Genomic DNA, 15,088 nt, shown 5'->3' on the forward strand with positions numbered 1-15,088 from the left:
AAACTGATTTTAAATTGATCTGAAATTATCTTATTTCATGTATATGAAAGTCTGAAACAGTCATGTATGATAGGTAAATGTATCTGTAGTTAAAATTATATTGTTTTAAATTATAACCTAGTTTTATGTTTCTAAGTTTTAGAGTTTTATGTACTGTAAAATCATCTATATTAACCTTTGACAGATTTATTCTGATAAGGAAGTCTGTACCTGAACAATCTACTTGCAGTAGGAACCATGGACTACATTGTTTTGTAATCTTATCTTCCTTTTTCCCTTCTTTGGCAACAAAGTTCTACAAATATACCATGATCCTTTTGGTGATTAAAAACATCTTAAACCAATTACATGAACTATATATACTACTTTAACTTTTGATAATGGTTTAACATTTACTCCAATTCTCATTCACAGTAAAAAACACTATTCAAGTCAAGACCCTTTTATCCTATATAAAATATACATCTAACAATGTCATAAGCTTAAGTCTTTGACTTTATTTTCATTTTCCCTTTCCTTTTCAGCTTGTCAGCGAGATCAAGGGTCAGCAAACTTTTAGGCTATGAGAAACACAGGGTCTTTGAGTACAAAAGCAGTCAAAGACAATATACAAAGGAATGGGTGTGGCTGGATTTAGTTGGTACCCTGTGGCATTAGCATCTTGACCAGTGAGCTAAATCAATCATTATTCAAAAAAATAAATAAATAAAAAGAAGAAGAAGAAGAGGGAGTCACAATGACCAGAAGCTTTTCCCCTGTTCTTCTTGCCTTAATGCAAATGTGATGCCTAGAATTGAAACAACACTGCAAAAAAACTAAGAAAACCATGGAAGATACCAGCACTGGAAACTTTAAGCCACTGAATAATTCCAAGGGCCATCTTACTCCAGAGTTGTTGCTATGTGAGAAAAAAATAGACCCTGTAAATTGATTTTTTCTTGCAAATAAGAGCATTTTTAATCTATCGTTTCTTGAAATTGCTGGGGTTCCAGGTCACTATTCTTTGTGAAAAGTGATAGAGCAAAATTGGCTGAGCCAGTTTGTTGTGAATTCTGACTAAACAATAGTCAAAAAAAGAAAAAAGAGAGAGAAAAGCAGTGGAAAGAAAAACACAAAGGCAAGTCTAACCTGAGGGCTGACAACCTAGAGCAATGAAGTCAGAGCAGGTAAAGAGAAGACTGGAGATTATTATCTCAATGCTAGAGATTAAAAAAAAAAAAAAGGAAAAACTCATCCTTTAGAACTGTGGGGAGATAAGGGACTAGCAGATGGCGTAATAGTTACATTGCTAGACTCCCAGGTAGTTGCCCTCAGCTCAAGTCCCAGGCCTGATGGCTTAAAATTCATGCCAGCTGCATGTGCGTATGAAAAATCAAAAGGAACTGTGGGGGACACAGGTCTTATTTATGTTCTCAGCAAATCAGATTCTGATATTAATTTTGTATCATGCATTTCCACTGTTTGAAAAATGAAGTTCAGGGAACCAGCAGTTAGCGTAATGGCTATGTTGCTGGACTCCCACGTAGTCGACCGCGGTTCGAGTTCTGGAACTGGTGGCTTAAAACTCACGCCGGGTGCGTGTGTGTGCGTGCCCAAGATCCCGAGAGAAGAATGGAGGAGAAAGGATTGTGGCGTGACCATCCCCCCTGGGGGGTGATTTCTCGCTTTCTGTCTTTATGTCTCTCTCTGTCTGTCTGGCGAGCTCACGCGCCTTATAGCTAAAACCTCTCCAAAAAAAAAAAGTAAAAAAAACGAAGTTCAGAACTCATTTTTTTAAACAGTTATAAGCTAGTTTTAAGCTAATTAATTAACCTTGTGCTTTCATTTCTTTGGTATTCAAAAAAGGTTATGGTCAATATATGACCACTTTTGACTCTCGCAGAATCTCAGAAATAATTATTAAAAAACAAGTTAATGTTGATACTGCCAATAAGAACAATGGTTCTTAAGCCAGTCGGTGGGATAGTGGTTAAAGTGCTAGATTCCCACATGGCTGATTGAAGTTTGAGTCCCAACCCAGTGGATTGAAACTCATGGGCAAATGTGCATGTGTGTCCAAGATCCTGAGAGGAGAATGAAGGAGAAGGGATTGTAGCATAGCCATCTTCCTGGGGAAGGGGGTGGTATTTCTAGCTTTTTCCATCTCTTTGTCTCTCCCTGTCTCTTTAGCGAGCCCACATGCCCTATAGCAAAAAGTCTCAACAACAAAAAAAAGGACAATGGTTCTTTTAAGTATTCACATAGTATATAGTTTGACTGGCAGATTCATTTTCCTAATTTTAGGGATAGCCACTTTTCTTCTACATCAATGCTGCTACATAAGACACCTGAAGTTAAATAATTCTACCCACCCCAAAAGAAACTTGAGAAATATGCTTATTTTACCTCACCCCCTAAAGTACAACTTATTTTTTTCTTAAAGTTTATGCATGTCTTCCATTAGCCAGGTAGACAGAAAGAGAGAGAGAGAGAGAGAGAAATAGAGAGCAAGAAACAAACACCCTACAAGAATCTTCACACCACAATCTATCCCCAGCTTCAGTCCCAGATCATAAGCACATATGTGCCCAGAACATTCAAGGAGATCTCTCGATATGAATCAGGAACCTTCCCATTTGAGGTCAGCCTCACAGAGCATTATATTACTGCTGTGCCACCACCCAGGCTCTCTAAAGAACAACTTTTAAGTTAAGACACCTGTCTTTTACTTTAGTTTTTTACAGGCAATATACAAGGGGAATTCTGAAAGTTCAGAAAAAATAGACTAGCTCTGTGGTGTAGTAATACACTGTTCAAAAGAAATCTTTCTCAGGACCAGCAGTTAGCGTAATGGCTATGTCGTTGGACTCCCATGTAGTCAACCACGGTTTGAGTCCTGGACCCGGTGGCTTAAACTCACGCTGGGCACGTGTGCGTGCGAGCCCAAGATCCCAAGAAGGGAGGAGAAGGGATTGCGGCATGGCAGTCCCCCCTGGGGGGTGATTTCTCGCTTTTTGTCTCTGTCTTTCTGGCGAGCGCATGCGCCCTATAGCAAGAACCTCTCAAAAAAAACAAAAAACAAATCTCTCTCCTTCTCACATGTGCATACATGTGCTTTATCAATAATAAATAAAAATAAATTTTAAGTTCTGAAACATAGAATTAAAGTACAAGTTTATTTTGGAGCAAAAAACTTTGAGATCCACACATAGTTTTTTTTCATAATACTCATTTCCCATGAACTTTACGAAGACCCCACATGTGTATACACATGCACATACCCCTACCTCTAGTTCTAAACCTATTAGTTTTCTGGTACATAAGAATAGTGTAGTTGTTTCATGCTGCAATGTAAACACTTATTAGTTAGAACATCTATATATTACACAGGATTTTTAAAAAATTTTATAATTTCAGACTAGAATTCCTAAAGCCTGTTAAAGCTTTAGCTAGATGGAATATTAAACCTAAGATTTCAGACTCAATTACAGTAGTGGAACAGAATTTACTAGAGCTCCAACACTACATTTTAATGTCCAAATTTCTTATTGTCTTTTTTAGTTGACAAATATGTACTTCACAACGCAATAGCAGGGGCAGAACAGCTGGATAGCCTTATCAAGCACAAAGGATGCAACAGCACATGCTGTTAAGTGTCATTTTGATTGTCTAGCAATGGCAGTACAGGCAGATTTATCTACTGTTATAAATTAGGACAATTATTTCTCTGGAGTTTACATTTTCTTCATGAAAGAGTCAAACTTTCTAGACATTAAAAAAAGAAAGGTACTTCAAAAAGGATATCTTCCCTTTCTTTGATGATCAATTCATTTTGTTCTTCCAACTGCCTGATCTTCTTTTCAAATGATTCCTGCTCAGCTTTGAATCGTTCTTCTGTCACCTCCTTTTCTTCACTTACTCTGAAAGAAAAAGAAAAAAAAGTGCTTAACAGAATAAAATGAAATATGTGCCGAAAGGTGCAGCTTACTAAAACTAGATTTATTCCAAAGGCATGCTAAATTCTTCTTCAGGGATATGCTACTTTTTTTTTCTTTTCTTTCTTTTTTTTTTTTTAATAAATGAATGTCTCATAAGGCAATCTTCCTCAAATGTGCCCAATCATCAGAAATATCTTAAATACAAATGTAGAATAGTTACCAAATTATAATCCAAGACAGAAAAATATTCCAAACTTTGAAATACAAGTTTTATTTTTTATTATAAAAATAATAATACAACCAATTTATTTTGACTTTTTCCATATTCTTATTTTAATCCTATCAAGATATAAACAACATGCATACATTAAACATCTTACTAAATATATTTGCACCCTGGGGCAAAATTTAAAATAATCATAATGATAATAACAAAAAAGTAGCTTGCCAGGTTTACCTTAACTTCCATCTAAATGCATAGATTCTCTCTAGAGTCTGGCCAGGTTAGAATAGGTATACTCTAACATTTACTCAATTGCTTTGGTGAAGGAGATTCATAAAAACTTCTCAGGAAAGTGAATGTAAAAATGCTTGTACAGGTATATACATAATGCCTGAATCTGTGATGAGCTTTTCCTAAAATTTACAGTGTTCTTTCCAAATAAAATCACTTGTTAAATTGAGTTTATGGGGTGCTTTTGAAATAGTTGTTGTTACACTATTAAACAGGGCTTTAAAAAAAAAATCTTTGTTACGCTGCTATGGTTAGACTACCATTTAGCAATTACGATGCCCTAGAAGGCTATAAAATTAACAAGCTGTATTAAGAACAAAGGGCAACACTTTTTCTATAGACCTATGTAAAGATATGCATGACTTCTTTATGGAACATTAGCACAGTTAATATGAGCAAGTATATTAATACAGACTTTAAATGCAGAAGACCTGCCAATAAAGCTAACCCAAGATTTGAAATCTGTCTTCTTGTTTAATTTTTGTCCAACGATATCTCAAATGAGGTGTATGTACAAGGAAATATTTAGTACCATGATTAACATTTTTCATCTACTCAGTTTCAGACCAAAAAGTAACATAAGAAGACCTACTCCTTTACCTTGTCTAGAGTTTAGCAACAAATGAAAATCTAAACACAGGAAAGGGAATTAATTAATAGGATAAAAAGCTGAAAATCTAGATAGAAGGATATAGCTAGTATTTTTTAAAGAATTATTTTATTTAAATGTATTTATTTTACTTATTTCAATTTGACCAGAGAAGGACAGAGGGAGAGGGAGGAAGAGAGAGAGAGAGCACGCGTGTGCGCACACACACACACAAGCCACCAGGTCTAGAATTCAAACTGCGATTGGCCATGTGGGAGTCCAGCGCCCTTAACCACCATGCTACCTGCTGGCCCCCCAAGTATTGTTTTTTGATATTGCTTACAAGGAGAGTGGCTTGTTCATAAAGCAAAAAATCACCACTGTCATTGTTTACTTAATATCTCAATGTATTTCTCAAAAGCTTCCATAAAATGTATTCTCATCTAATTAGAAGAGAATTACTACTCTTAGAATTGGTGGCAGGCTTGAAAATTGTGCCCAAAGTACTGAATCCCATTGAAGTTTTATATCTTACCTTAAACATTCCTGCACATTTAGTATTTTTTCATCATAAAACAATCATGTTTATTTTAATATAAAAAGTTTTCCCAGGGCCAGCAGATGGTACAGTGGTTAAGGCACTGGACTCCCACGTGGCTGACTGTGGTTTAAGTCCTGGAACCTGGTGGTTTGCTTTCTCACTTTCTCTTGCTCTCTTTCTCTGGTCAAAGAAAAAAATAATAATAAAGAAAACTAAATAATTCTGAAAAGAACAAAGCAAAAAAAATTTTCCCACACTTACCTAGTCTAAAATTTTTAATAAAACTAGTGCTTTAGAAAGGGATTTATTTTATGGCTTATATTCCCCTGATATTCTTCCAGAAACCCCAAAAATGGGTACGGTACTTTTATACTAATGTGAAAGACAGGTCAAGTCAGCAAAGCTTCTATCCGAAAGAGCTCACCTACTGGTCAACTATTGGGTCATTGGGAATGTTAAGACACATTTTTGCATAGAAAAACAGAAAAATACATCATGAATTTCCCAATGACCTAATAAATATTTCTTCTCCTATTTAATATCTTCCCTTAGGGAGCTAGATGTGTTGGTTGCATTTCATAAATTATGAATATCAACTTCATCAATAAGATTTCAAAAAGGAAGAAACAGATTTTATGGTATATCATAGCAAAAAGAAATAAATATATTGTTTTCAAACAAAGGTAATTACATGGTTAAAAGAAGAAATTTCATCAGTAAGAAATATTTCAATAAAATCATCTTAACCCCCTATTTACAAATTTTACCTATGGCTGATATTAAAATATACTGCCTAAAGGAATACAAGTGTTTTTAGAAATTGCAGACAAAGCGATCTATGTCCAAAATGACTCTAAGAACTACAAACCATTATCTGTTATGATACTGTAGATACAAAAATCCCCAACAAAATATTAGCAGGTACATAGAAAAGGATTATACATCATGACCCACTGCGATTTAACTGGAAATGTAAAGTTGGTAAACATCCAAAAATCAATCCATGCAAAACAACATATCAACAGACTATAAGACAAAAACTTCATGGTCATCTAAAATTGAAGCAGAAAAACATGTGAAAATTCATGATAAAAATTCATAATTTAAAAAAATTAAATAAATACAGTCAGGAAAGAAGAAAAGGGAATTTCCTCAACCTGATTAAGGCAATCTGTGAAAAACCCATACTTTGAAGGATTAAATGTTTTATCCACATTCGGGAATAACACAAGGAAGCTATTCTCACTATTTTAATTCAACACAGTAATATGACAATAGTCAAGGTAATTAGGCAAGTAAAAGAAACAAAAGGCATCAAATTCTAAAGGAAAAAGTAGGGCCTGCCCAGTAGTACAACATTTAAGCACTGTGCATAGGAAGCCAGATCTCAGGTGACCAACTATGATTTGAGTACCTTCCCTGCCAACTTGAAAAACATGCAAGGTGCATGTACATGCATCCCCGAAATCCTGATCAAATGTAGAACAGGAAAAAAAAGGGATTGTAACATGACCACACTACACTGGAAGGAAATTTGTCCCTTTCTTTTTCTCTCTGCCTGGCAAGTACACATATCCTCTGGTAATAAAAAGATAAAGGAAAAAATAAAACCATTTCTATTTCACATGACATAATTAAATATCTTAGAAAAATCTAAGAAATTCTCTAAAAAACTATTAAACCTTATAAAGGAATTCAGCAAGATTACAAAATTCTAGATCAATGTGTAAATATATTAGCAGTAGACATCCCCAAAATGAAATGAAGGAAACAGTCACATTTACAATTTAATCAAGAAGAATAAAATATGAAAAATAAATTCAACAGAAGTATAAGACTTGTACCTGAAAACTATAAAACACAGTTAAAAGACATTAAGACTTAAATAAGTGAACACCATGTTCATTATTGGGAGACTTTATATTGTTAAGATGGTTATCCCCAAACTGATATTCAGATTTTGTGCAAAAATTCTGACTGGATTCTCTATAGGAACTAATGCTAAAATTCATTTGGAAATGAAAAGAGAAGGCTGGCTCAGGGGTGTAGGGGTAAAGTGCTGCTAAAGTAAAGCTGGTCCATGTCAAAAACTGTGAGTTTGCTTCCTTGGGTCATCCTCATGTGCTGGGCACAGGAACTCATGATCCTGGCTGGCTGGGGAAGGGCAGGAATCACGGGGTTGAGACCCTATCAAGGCTGCTTATCTTCTTTTTCTTTTCACATGCATGCACTCACCAGAGAGAGACACAGAGACAGAAAGAGAAAAATCACCACCATCCCCCAATGGGGGATGGCCAGGCCGCAACCCCTTCTCCTCTATTTTCCTCTTGGGATATTGGGCACACACACTCACTCGTGTGCCCAGGGTGAGTTTTAAGCTGCCAGCCCCAGGACTCAAGCCATGGTCAACTATGTAGTAATCCAAACGATGTAACCATTATACCATCTACTGGTCTCAAGAATGCTTATCCTTCTAATTCTGTCTCTCACTTACTCTCATGAAATGAAAAAAAAAAAAAAAAAGAGAGAGAGAGAAAGAGACTCAGAATACTTCAAATACTCTTGAAAATGAGGACAAAAGATGGGGGATTTATGGGACCAGCAGTTAGCGTAATGGCTATGTCGCTGGACTCCCACATAGTCGACTGCGGTTTGAGTCCCAGACCTGGTGGCTTAAATTCACGCCGGGCACGTGTGCGTGCGTGCCCAAGATCCTGAGAGGAAAATGGAGGAGAAGGGATTGTGGTGTGGCCATCCCCCCTGGGGGTGATTTCTCTCTTTCTGTCTCTCCGTCTCTGACTGTCTGGCGAGCGCACACACCCTATAGCAAAAACCTCTCCAAAAAAAAAAAAAAAAGATGGGGGATTTATAATTCTCAATGTCAAAACTTATAAAAACTACAATAAGTCATGAAGCCAGACACATAGATCAATGGAACAGAACTATTAGTCCAAAATAAGTTTTAATCATGTAAAATAAGTTTATTTTCAACCAGGATACCAAGATAATCAATAGGAAAAAAAGTCTTTCCAATACATTTTTCTGGGACCACTTGATAACCACATATAAAAGAGTGAATAAAGTTGTGCCCTTACCTCATACTATATATTAAAATGAACTCAAAATGGATAAAAAAAAATTGTAAAAGCTAAAACCATAGGGGCCAGTGGGTGGCATGGTGGTTAGGGCACTAGACTTTCACATTCGTGACCACAGTTTTGAGTCCTGGATCTGGCGACTTGCTTTCTCACTTTATCTCTCTTTCTTTTTGTCTTTCTTGGGTATACACACATTCCCTACAGCAAATTTTAAAAGTATATAATAATAAACAAAATCAAATAATTCTTAAAGAAAAAAAAAGCTAAAACTACTTTTGGAAGAAAACACAGGCATAAATCTTTGAGCTCTCAGGTTAGACAATGGTTTCTTACCTATGACACTGAAAAAACAAGCAACAATAAAAATAGCTTGAGGGGCCAGACAGTGGAGCAGTGATGACACGATTGGAGTATGTGGAAAGATCCTTGGTTCACATGGTGAGACCTCCCTACATACACCAGGCATGTGTGTCCATGTCGCTCATTTGACTGGGTAAGGCTGGAGTGTATGATGTGAAGACTTTGGTGGGGCTACCTGTATCTCTATCTCTTTCTGTCTCTCTCTCTCTCTTTTTTTTTTCTTGCTTTTTTGTGAAAGAAAGAACTTTTACAAAAGTGAAAGAACAATGGGATAAAGTGCTGGCAAATACTAACAGCTAATGAGAAACTTATATATAGACTATATAAGGAACTCTAAGAACTCAACAATAAAAAATTTAAAAGGATATAGATAGACATTTCTTCAAGGGTAAACAAATGGCCAATAAGCATATGAAAAGGTGTCTAGTATCATTAGCCATTAGGTAAATACATATAAGCTCACAATTAAATACCACTTCTAGTACTACTACCAAGATGACAACAATCGAAAAGAGAAATAATAACAAATGTTAGTGAAACTGTGAAAAACTGGAACTCTCAAACATTGCTGGTGAGTATATGACATGGCAAAACCACTTCGAAAAACAGTCTGGCTATTCCTTAAAAAGTTAAACATATGACTCAGCAATTCCACTTATGTCCACACAAAAACTTGTTCATGTATGTTTATAGCAGCATTATCTATAATGACCAGAAAGTACAACTCTAATGTCCATCAGTAGATGAATGGATAAACAAAATGTGGTATTACCCATACCCAATGGAATACTATCAGCAATAAATAAAAATGTACCAATACACACTACCTACCACCAGGATAAAATTGAAATCACTGAGCTACACTTAAAAAACTAGTATAAAAAGAACACATATTGTATGACTCCATTTATATAAGATGTCTGTAATAGATAAATCACCAGACAGAAAGTAAAGTAGCAGTTAACCTAGGGCTAGGAACGTTCAGAGGGAGGTAGGGAGTGACTGCAAAAGGGTATAAGGTTTCATTTTGGTGTGACCAGAGTGTTCTAAAAGTGGGTGTGGTGACGGTTATACAACTCTATGAATCCATTGAAAGAATAAAAACAAACAAAAAAATTGAATTGCATATCATATTTCTACTGAAAAGTGGCTTTCTTCTTTCCCTGTAAGTACAAGTGGTTAAAAACTCAAGTACAATAAGTTTGAGAGAAAAGGTAAAATGTATCATTTCTTATATAATTAATATGGTGGTTACAACACTAAAAATGAAATGACAAAAACACATTTTTAAAGAATTATTTTTTTAATTCCATTTGCTATTATTGTTTAATTTCACCAGAAAGAGACAGAGAGAGAGAAAGGGAAAGTGAGAAAGTAAGCGACCATGTCCAGGACCCAAGCCACAGCCAGCCACATGAGAATCAAGCACCCCAACCACCACGCCACCTGCCAGGCCCCAAAAAACGAATTTTAATACAGAAAGATTAGATACAGAAAAAAAATGATGACAGTACACATTATTTTGAAAACCCTAAGAATAAAACACATTTTCTAAGGAATGAAGCATAAGAGATAGTGTGATACATAGTATTTAAAGCTGATTAAATATCAGACCCTTTAAATATATGTTAATTTGGCATCCAAAAACATTAACTTTCTAATATTTACTGGTTACATCTCTTACTGGTTACATCTCTCAGTTCACGAACATAGTCACTTTGTGAAGTAGCCAATAACCTTGATACCAAATTCTGACAAGGACAATACGAAAGCAAAAATTACAGGCCAATCTATCCAATAACTATAGCTGGGAAAAAAAATCCTAAAAAATAATTAGCAAAACAAATCTGCAGATATAAAATATACAACCAAATTAGGTTTATTCTAGAAGACAAGATTTGTTTGACAGTTGAAAATTAGTTGATATATTTCACTATGCTAACAGAATAAAGGAGAAATCTTATATGCTCACATATAAATGCAGGAAAGGCATTTGTCAAAATTTGACCTGTTCACAATAAACACTCTCAAAAACCTAGGACTGAGGGAATTACATCAACTTATTAAAGCTAAGAAAAACCCTAGAGTTATCATATCCGTAAGGGTGAAATGAAAGAACAATTCATCCCTATCATTGCACTTTAAAAATAAAGCAATAATGTTAGCTTATCACTGTCTCTATTCAATATTGACTGGAAGTCCTAGTCAGCACAATAATGTAATAAAATGAAAAGCATCGAGAGATAAAATAAAATTGTAAGGCATTTTTAAATGACTAAGCTCCACAGACCTAGGTATGTGAACATGGAATTTAGCCATGTTTGTTGTAACCCTATGCCCTTATCCAGTTAAACAATCCAAGAGAAACTGTCCCAAATCAACTGACAAGGCCTAAGCCATAAATCAACTTATGTATATTGTTACATATTACAAGTGCTGGACATTCGGGAACTAGCTCTGGCTGTCTGGAAAAGTTCTAGGAGATAACTCATGAACTCTAATGCCAGTTGAAGGCTTAAGTTGAAAATGCTACTGAGGAAACCAGCAGTTAGCATAATGGCTATGTCGCTGGACTCCCATGTAGTCGACCGCGGTTCGCGTCCCGGACCCAGTGGCTTAAAACTCACGCCGGGCGCCTGTGCGTGCATGCCCAAGATCCCGAGAGGAGAATGGGGGAGAAGGGATTGCGGCGTGACCATCCCCCCTGGGGGGTGATTTCTCGCTTTCTGTCTCTATGTCTCTCTCTTGTCTGTCTGGCGAACGCACGCGCCCTATAGCGAAAACCTCTCCAAAAAAAAAGAAAATGCTACTGATATAAATTCTTCATTACACTTCCTATTGCTCTCTTTTCTCTCCTTCCCTTCTTTTTCTCTCTAAAACATGAACCACGGGCTTCACCATTTTGGGAAACATTGGCTACAGGTGACCGAGGTCTCATCTACCTAGTAAGTTATGCTCACAATTGAGCTTAAGTAAACCTTTTCATTAACTTCAGGTCAGACTCTTTCATTTAGGTTGACAGCATATAGATGGAAAAGAATTTTATGCAGATGATACAGTTGTGCATACAGAAAATATTAAGAAATCTACTCAAAACAAGCAAATTTAGGGAAAAACTGCAGTTATTGTGGTAGGCAGCCTCTAAAATACAATATAGTGTCTAAAATACAATACAGTGATCTCTCTCTCCTACTCTTTTCCTTGTTTATTCCCTGTCTCCTGGTATTCATGTTCTTGTTTAATCCCCTTTGAGTATGGGCTAGACACAGGGAATCTGACAAGTCAATGACATGCCATATCCGAGATTAGGTTATAAACGTAGTGAAGACTATCTTGTTTACTCACTCTGATGGAAGCCAGTAGCCATGTTGTCAGCTACAAAATGAAGAGGCCCCTGAGACAGGGAAGTGGAGTCCTCGGGAACATGTTCTGAAAACTGTAGAATGAGAAATGTGCCTAACAAATTAGGTGACTGATCCACCTAAGGAGATTTCCAAGTAAACGTTGAAGGTGTGGTTGGTTTCTTCTTAGTGTTTATATCAGGTTGTCAGGAAAGTCATGTCTCCTTTTTCTATGACTCCCCCAACAACCTAATAGTGAATTGAGAAAAATGACAGTCAAATACAAGGAAAGACTACAAAACCAAAATAAACCAGACCTCATGGTTTCAAAAATTCTCAGAGCAAAACATGGCTAAAATTAAGAAACATCTTCTGGGCAAATTTGAATTCCAGAATACATGAGTAAAAAATATGCTAGAAAGATAAAGCCAAAGGTGAAACTAGTTGAGATCTCAGAAAGATCAAAGTTGATGCTTCAGCACAGTCACATAAAGGTACTTTAATAACGAAAGGCATCTCTGAGCCCACTGAGTAGGCACCATGAGCAAAGCTCACCCTCCTGAATTGAAAAAATTTATGGACAAAAATTATCGTTAAAATTAAATGATGGCAGACATATCCAAGGAATATTGTGAGAATTTGATCCATTTATAAATCTTGTGATAGATGAATGTGTGGAGATGGCAACTAGGGGGCAATAGAATAATACTGGAATGGTGGTAATATGAGGAAATAGTATCATCATCATGTTAGAAGCCTTGAAACGAATATAAATAATGCTGTGCAACAGAAAAACCCATGCCCCCTCCTCAACAGGCCCATTTTACTATGATATAAACATCAGGTCATGAACATCTTCCTAATAAACTTTTTGTTAAGGAAAAAAAGGTGTTTTAAAGAGAGTAAGGATCAAAAAAAAAAAAAAAAAGAGAGTAAGGCTCACAAATCCTTTCAATCAAACAATAGGACCTCTAGAAAATTTGTGTTTTAAGGTGCTAAATTTTGTGATATTAAGCAGTTATTGACATCTAATATGTATTTTAACAAATTTAATCAATTATTTTTAAATTTCTTATCAGATTATTTTTTTCTTTCTTCTTTTTTTTTTCGGGGGGGGAGGGAAGAGGTTTTTACCATACGGCACATGTGCTCGCCAGACAGAGAGAAACAGAGAGACAGAAAGTGAGAAAACACCCCCCCGGGGGGATGGCCATGCCACAATCCATTCTCCTCTCGGGATCTTGGGCACACACACACACATGCCTGGCGTGAGTTTTAAGCCACTGGGTCTAGGACTCGAACCACAGTCGACTACATGGGAGTCCAGCAACATAGCCATTACGCTAACTGCTGGTCCCTCAGATTATTCTTAACATCCATGCTACAACTCATCTAATTCTGTTGCTCTCTCTCTTGCACATGAGTTTTCTATCTTTTCATATACCTTATATTTATTTTATTGGTATCTGGACACCTTGGGTAGGACAGTACAAACCAAGATAAACCAATTCTATATTTGGTAATAGGCAGATCTTCCTTTAGCTAGGTTTTCAGAGTAAAAATTATGTTAATTTGATCTAGTCAGTTGTTAGATTGGTTTGAGATTTATTGTTGCTATGGTTGCCCTCAGTAACCAGGGGCTTCAAACTCCTCCGGCAGAACATCCCTTCAGGTGGGCAGATGTTCTTCCTTAGTATCTGTTCCACCCTCAGTTTTATTTCTTTCCTCCTAGAGGGTCTGTCTGATGAGTTTCTCATCAGTATTCAACTGCTATTTTTATTAAGCACTTGTAAGGCTAGTGCTGGGGATCTGGATTGGGGCAGCATTTTCTTTTAGTTATTTCTTTTAGTTTTTGTTTTAGGGCGTGTGTGCTCACTGAAGAGAGACAGGGGTAAGGGCGTTGGTGAGTGTTAAATCAACACACTGAAAGCCCCCCTCCTCCGTTCTCCTCCTGGGATTTGGGGCCCACAGGGTCCACACATGCTGGTGGCCACCGGTCTAGGACTAAAACTGCACCTGTATGTGAGATACAGCACCTTAACCACCATGCCATCAGCTGGCCCTCTGCTATTCTAATTAGACCTGTGCTAATCAGACTCTGTAGGTCTGGTTCTTAGAAGCACTCCTGTTTCTCGTCTATAGTTCTAGAAGCAGCATCTAACTCTGCCCTCTCCACAGGTTTGGTTTTGTTGCCAACAATTTCTGGCACTCAATAGTTTTACAAGTGCCCTAAGGACAGTAGTTTATGTTGCCCTTCTGTCTGAATTTATGTTTTTTGTTACACAGGAGAGATAGAGGAGAAGGATCCATGAAATATTTAGTTTCCTTTCCATAAAAATAATTATTCACCTCCCTGAAGTCTGCACCAACAGGGATGCTTATCAGGATGCTTAGGAAGTGGAGCCTACAGAGAAAAGGCCTGCAAGAGAATTCAAGTGCCTCCTACATTTGCTGCTCCAGGGCTCACCACTCTTACCTGCCCACTACAGGCTTCCACTAAATTGAAACCTTACCTGTTTTCAGTTGTGTCTGCTCCAGGCTAGGTAGTGCTTACACCTGTCTTCCCATGCTAGCACAAGTCTCCCTAGATTTCAGTTTATCTGGCTGCTCCAGGACCACACCTTTCACTGTTTTAAGATATGTCCTGGATTCACAGTTTGTTCTTTTTTCTTTTAATTGTAAGACTAAAAGCAACTATTTTTTTTAAAAAAAAAGAATTATTTCATTT

General features: G+C 36.7%; 1 protein-coding gene across 3 annotated transcripts in view; it reads right to left on the bottom strand.

Moving 5' to 3' along the window:
* Positions 1–15,088, bottom strand: part of KIAA1328 (KIAA1328 ortholog) — a 283,315-nt gene that overhangs the window by 250,984 nt on the left and 17,243 nt on the right. For all 3 annotated transcript variants that reach the window (XM_027765941.1, XM_027765940.1, XM_027765939.1), the window contains one exon: positions 3,784–3,899. In XM_027765941.1, coding sequence (XP_027621742.1) covers positions 3,784–3,899 — 116 coding nt within the window. The remainder of the gene's footprint in view (positions 1–3,783; positions 3,900–15,088) is intronic.

Source organism: Tupaia chinensis, unplaced genomic scaffold, assembly GCF_000334495.1.
Source record: "Tupaia chinensis unplaced genomic scaffold, TupChi_1.0 Scaffold139952_1, whole genome shotgun sequence".
Taxonomy (NCBI): Eukaryota; Metazoa; Chordata; class Mammalia; order Scandentia; family Tupaiidae; genus Tupaia; species Tupaia belangeri.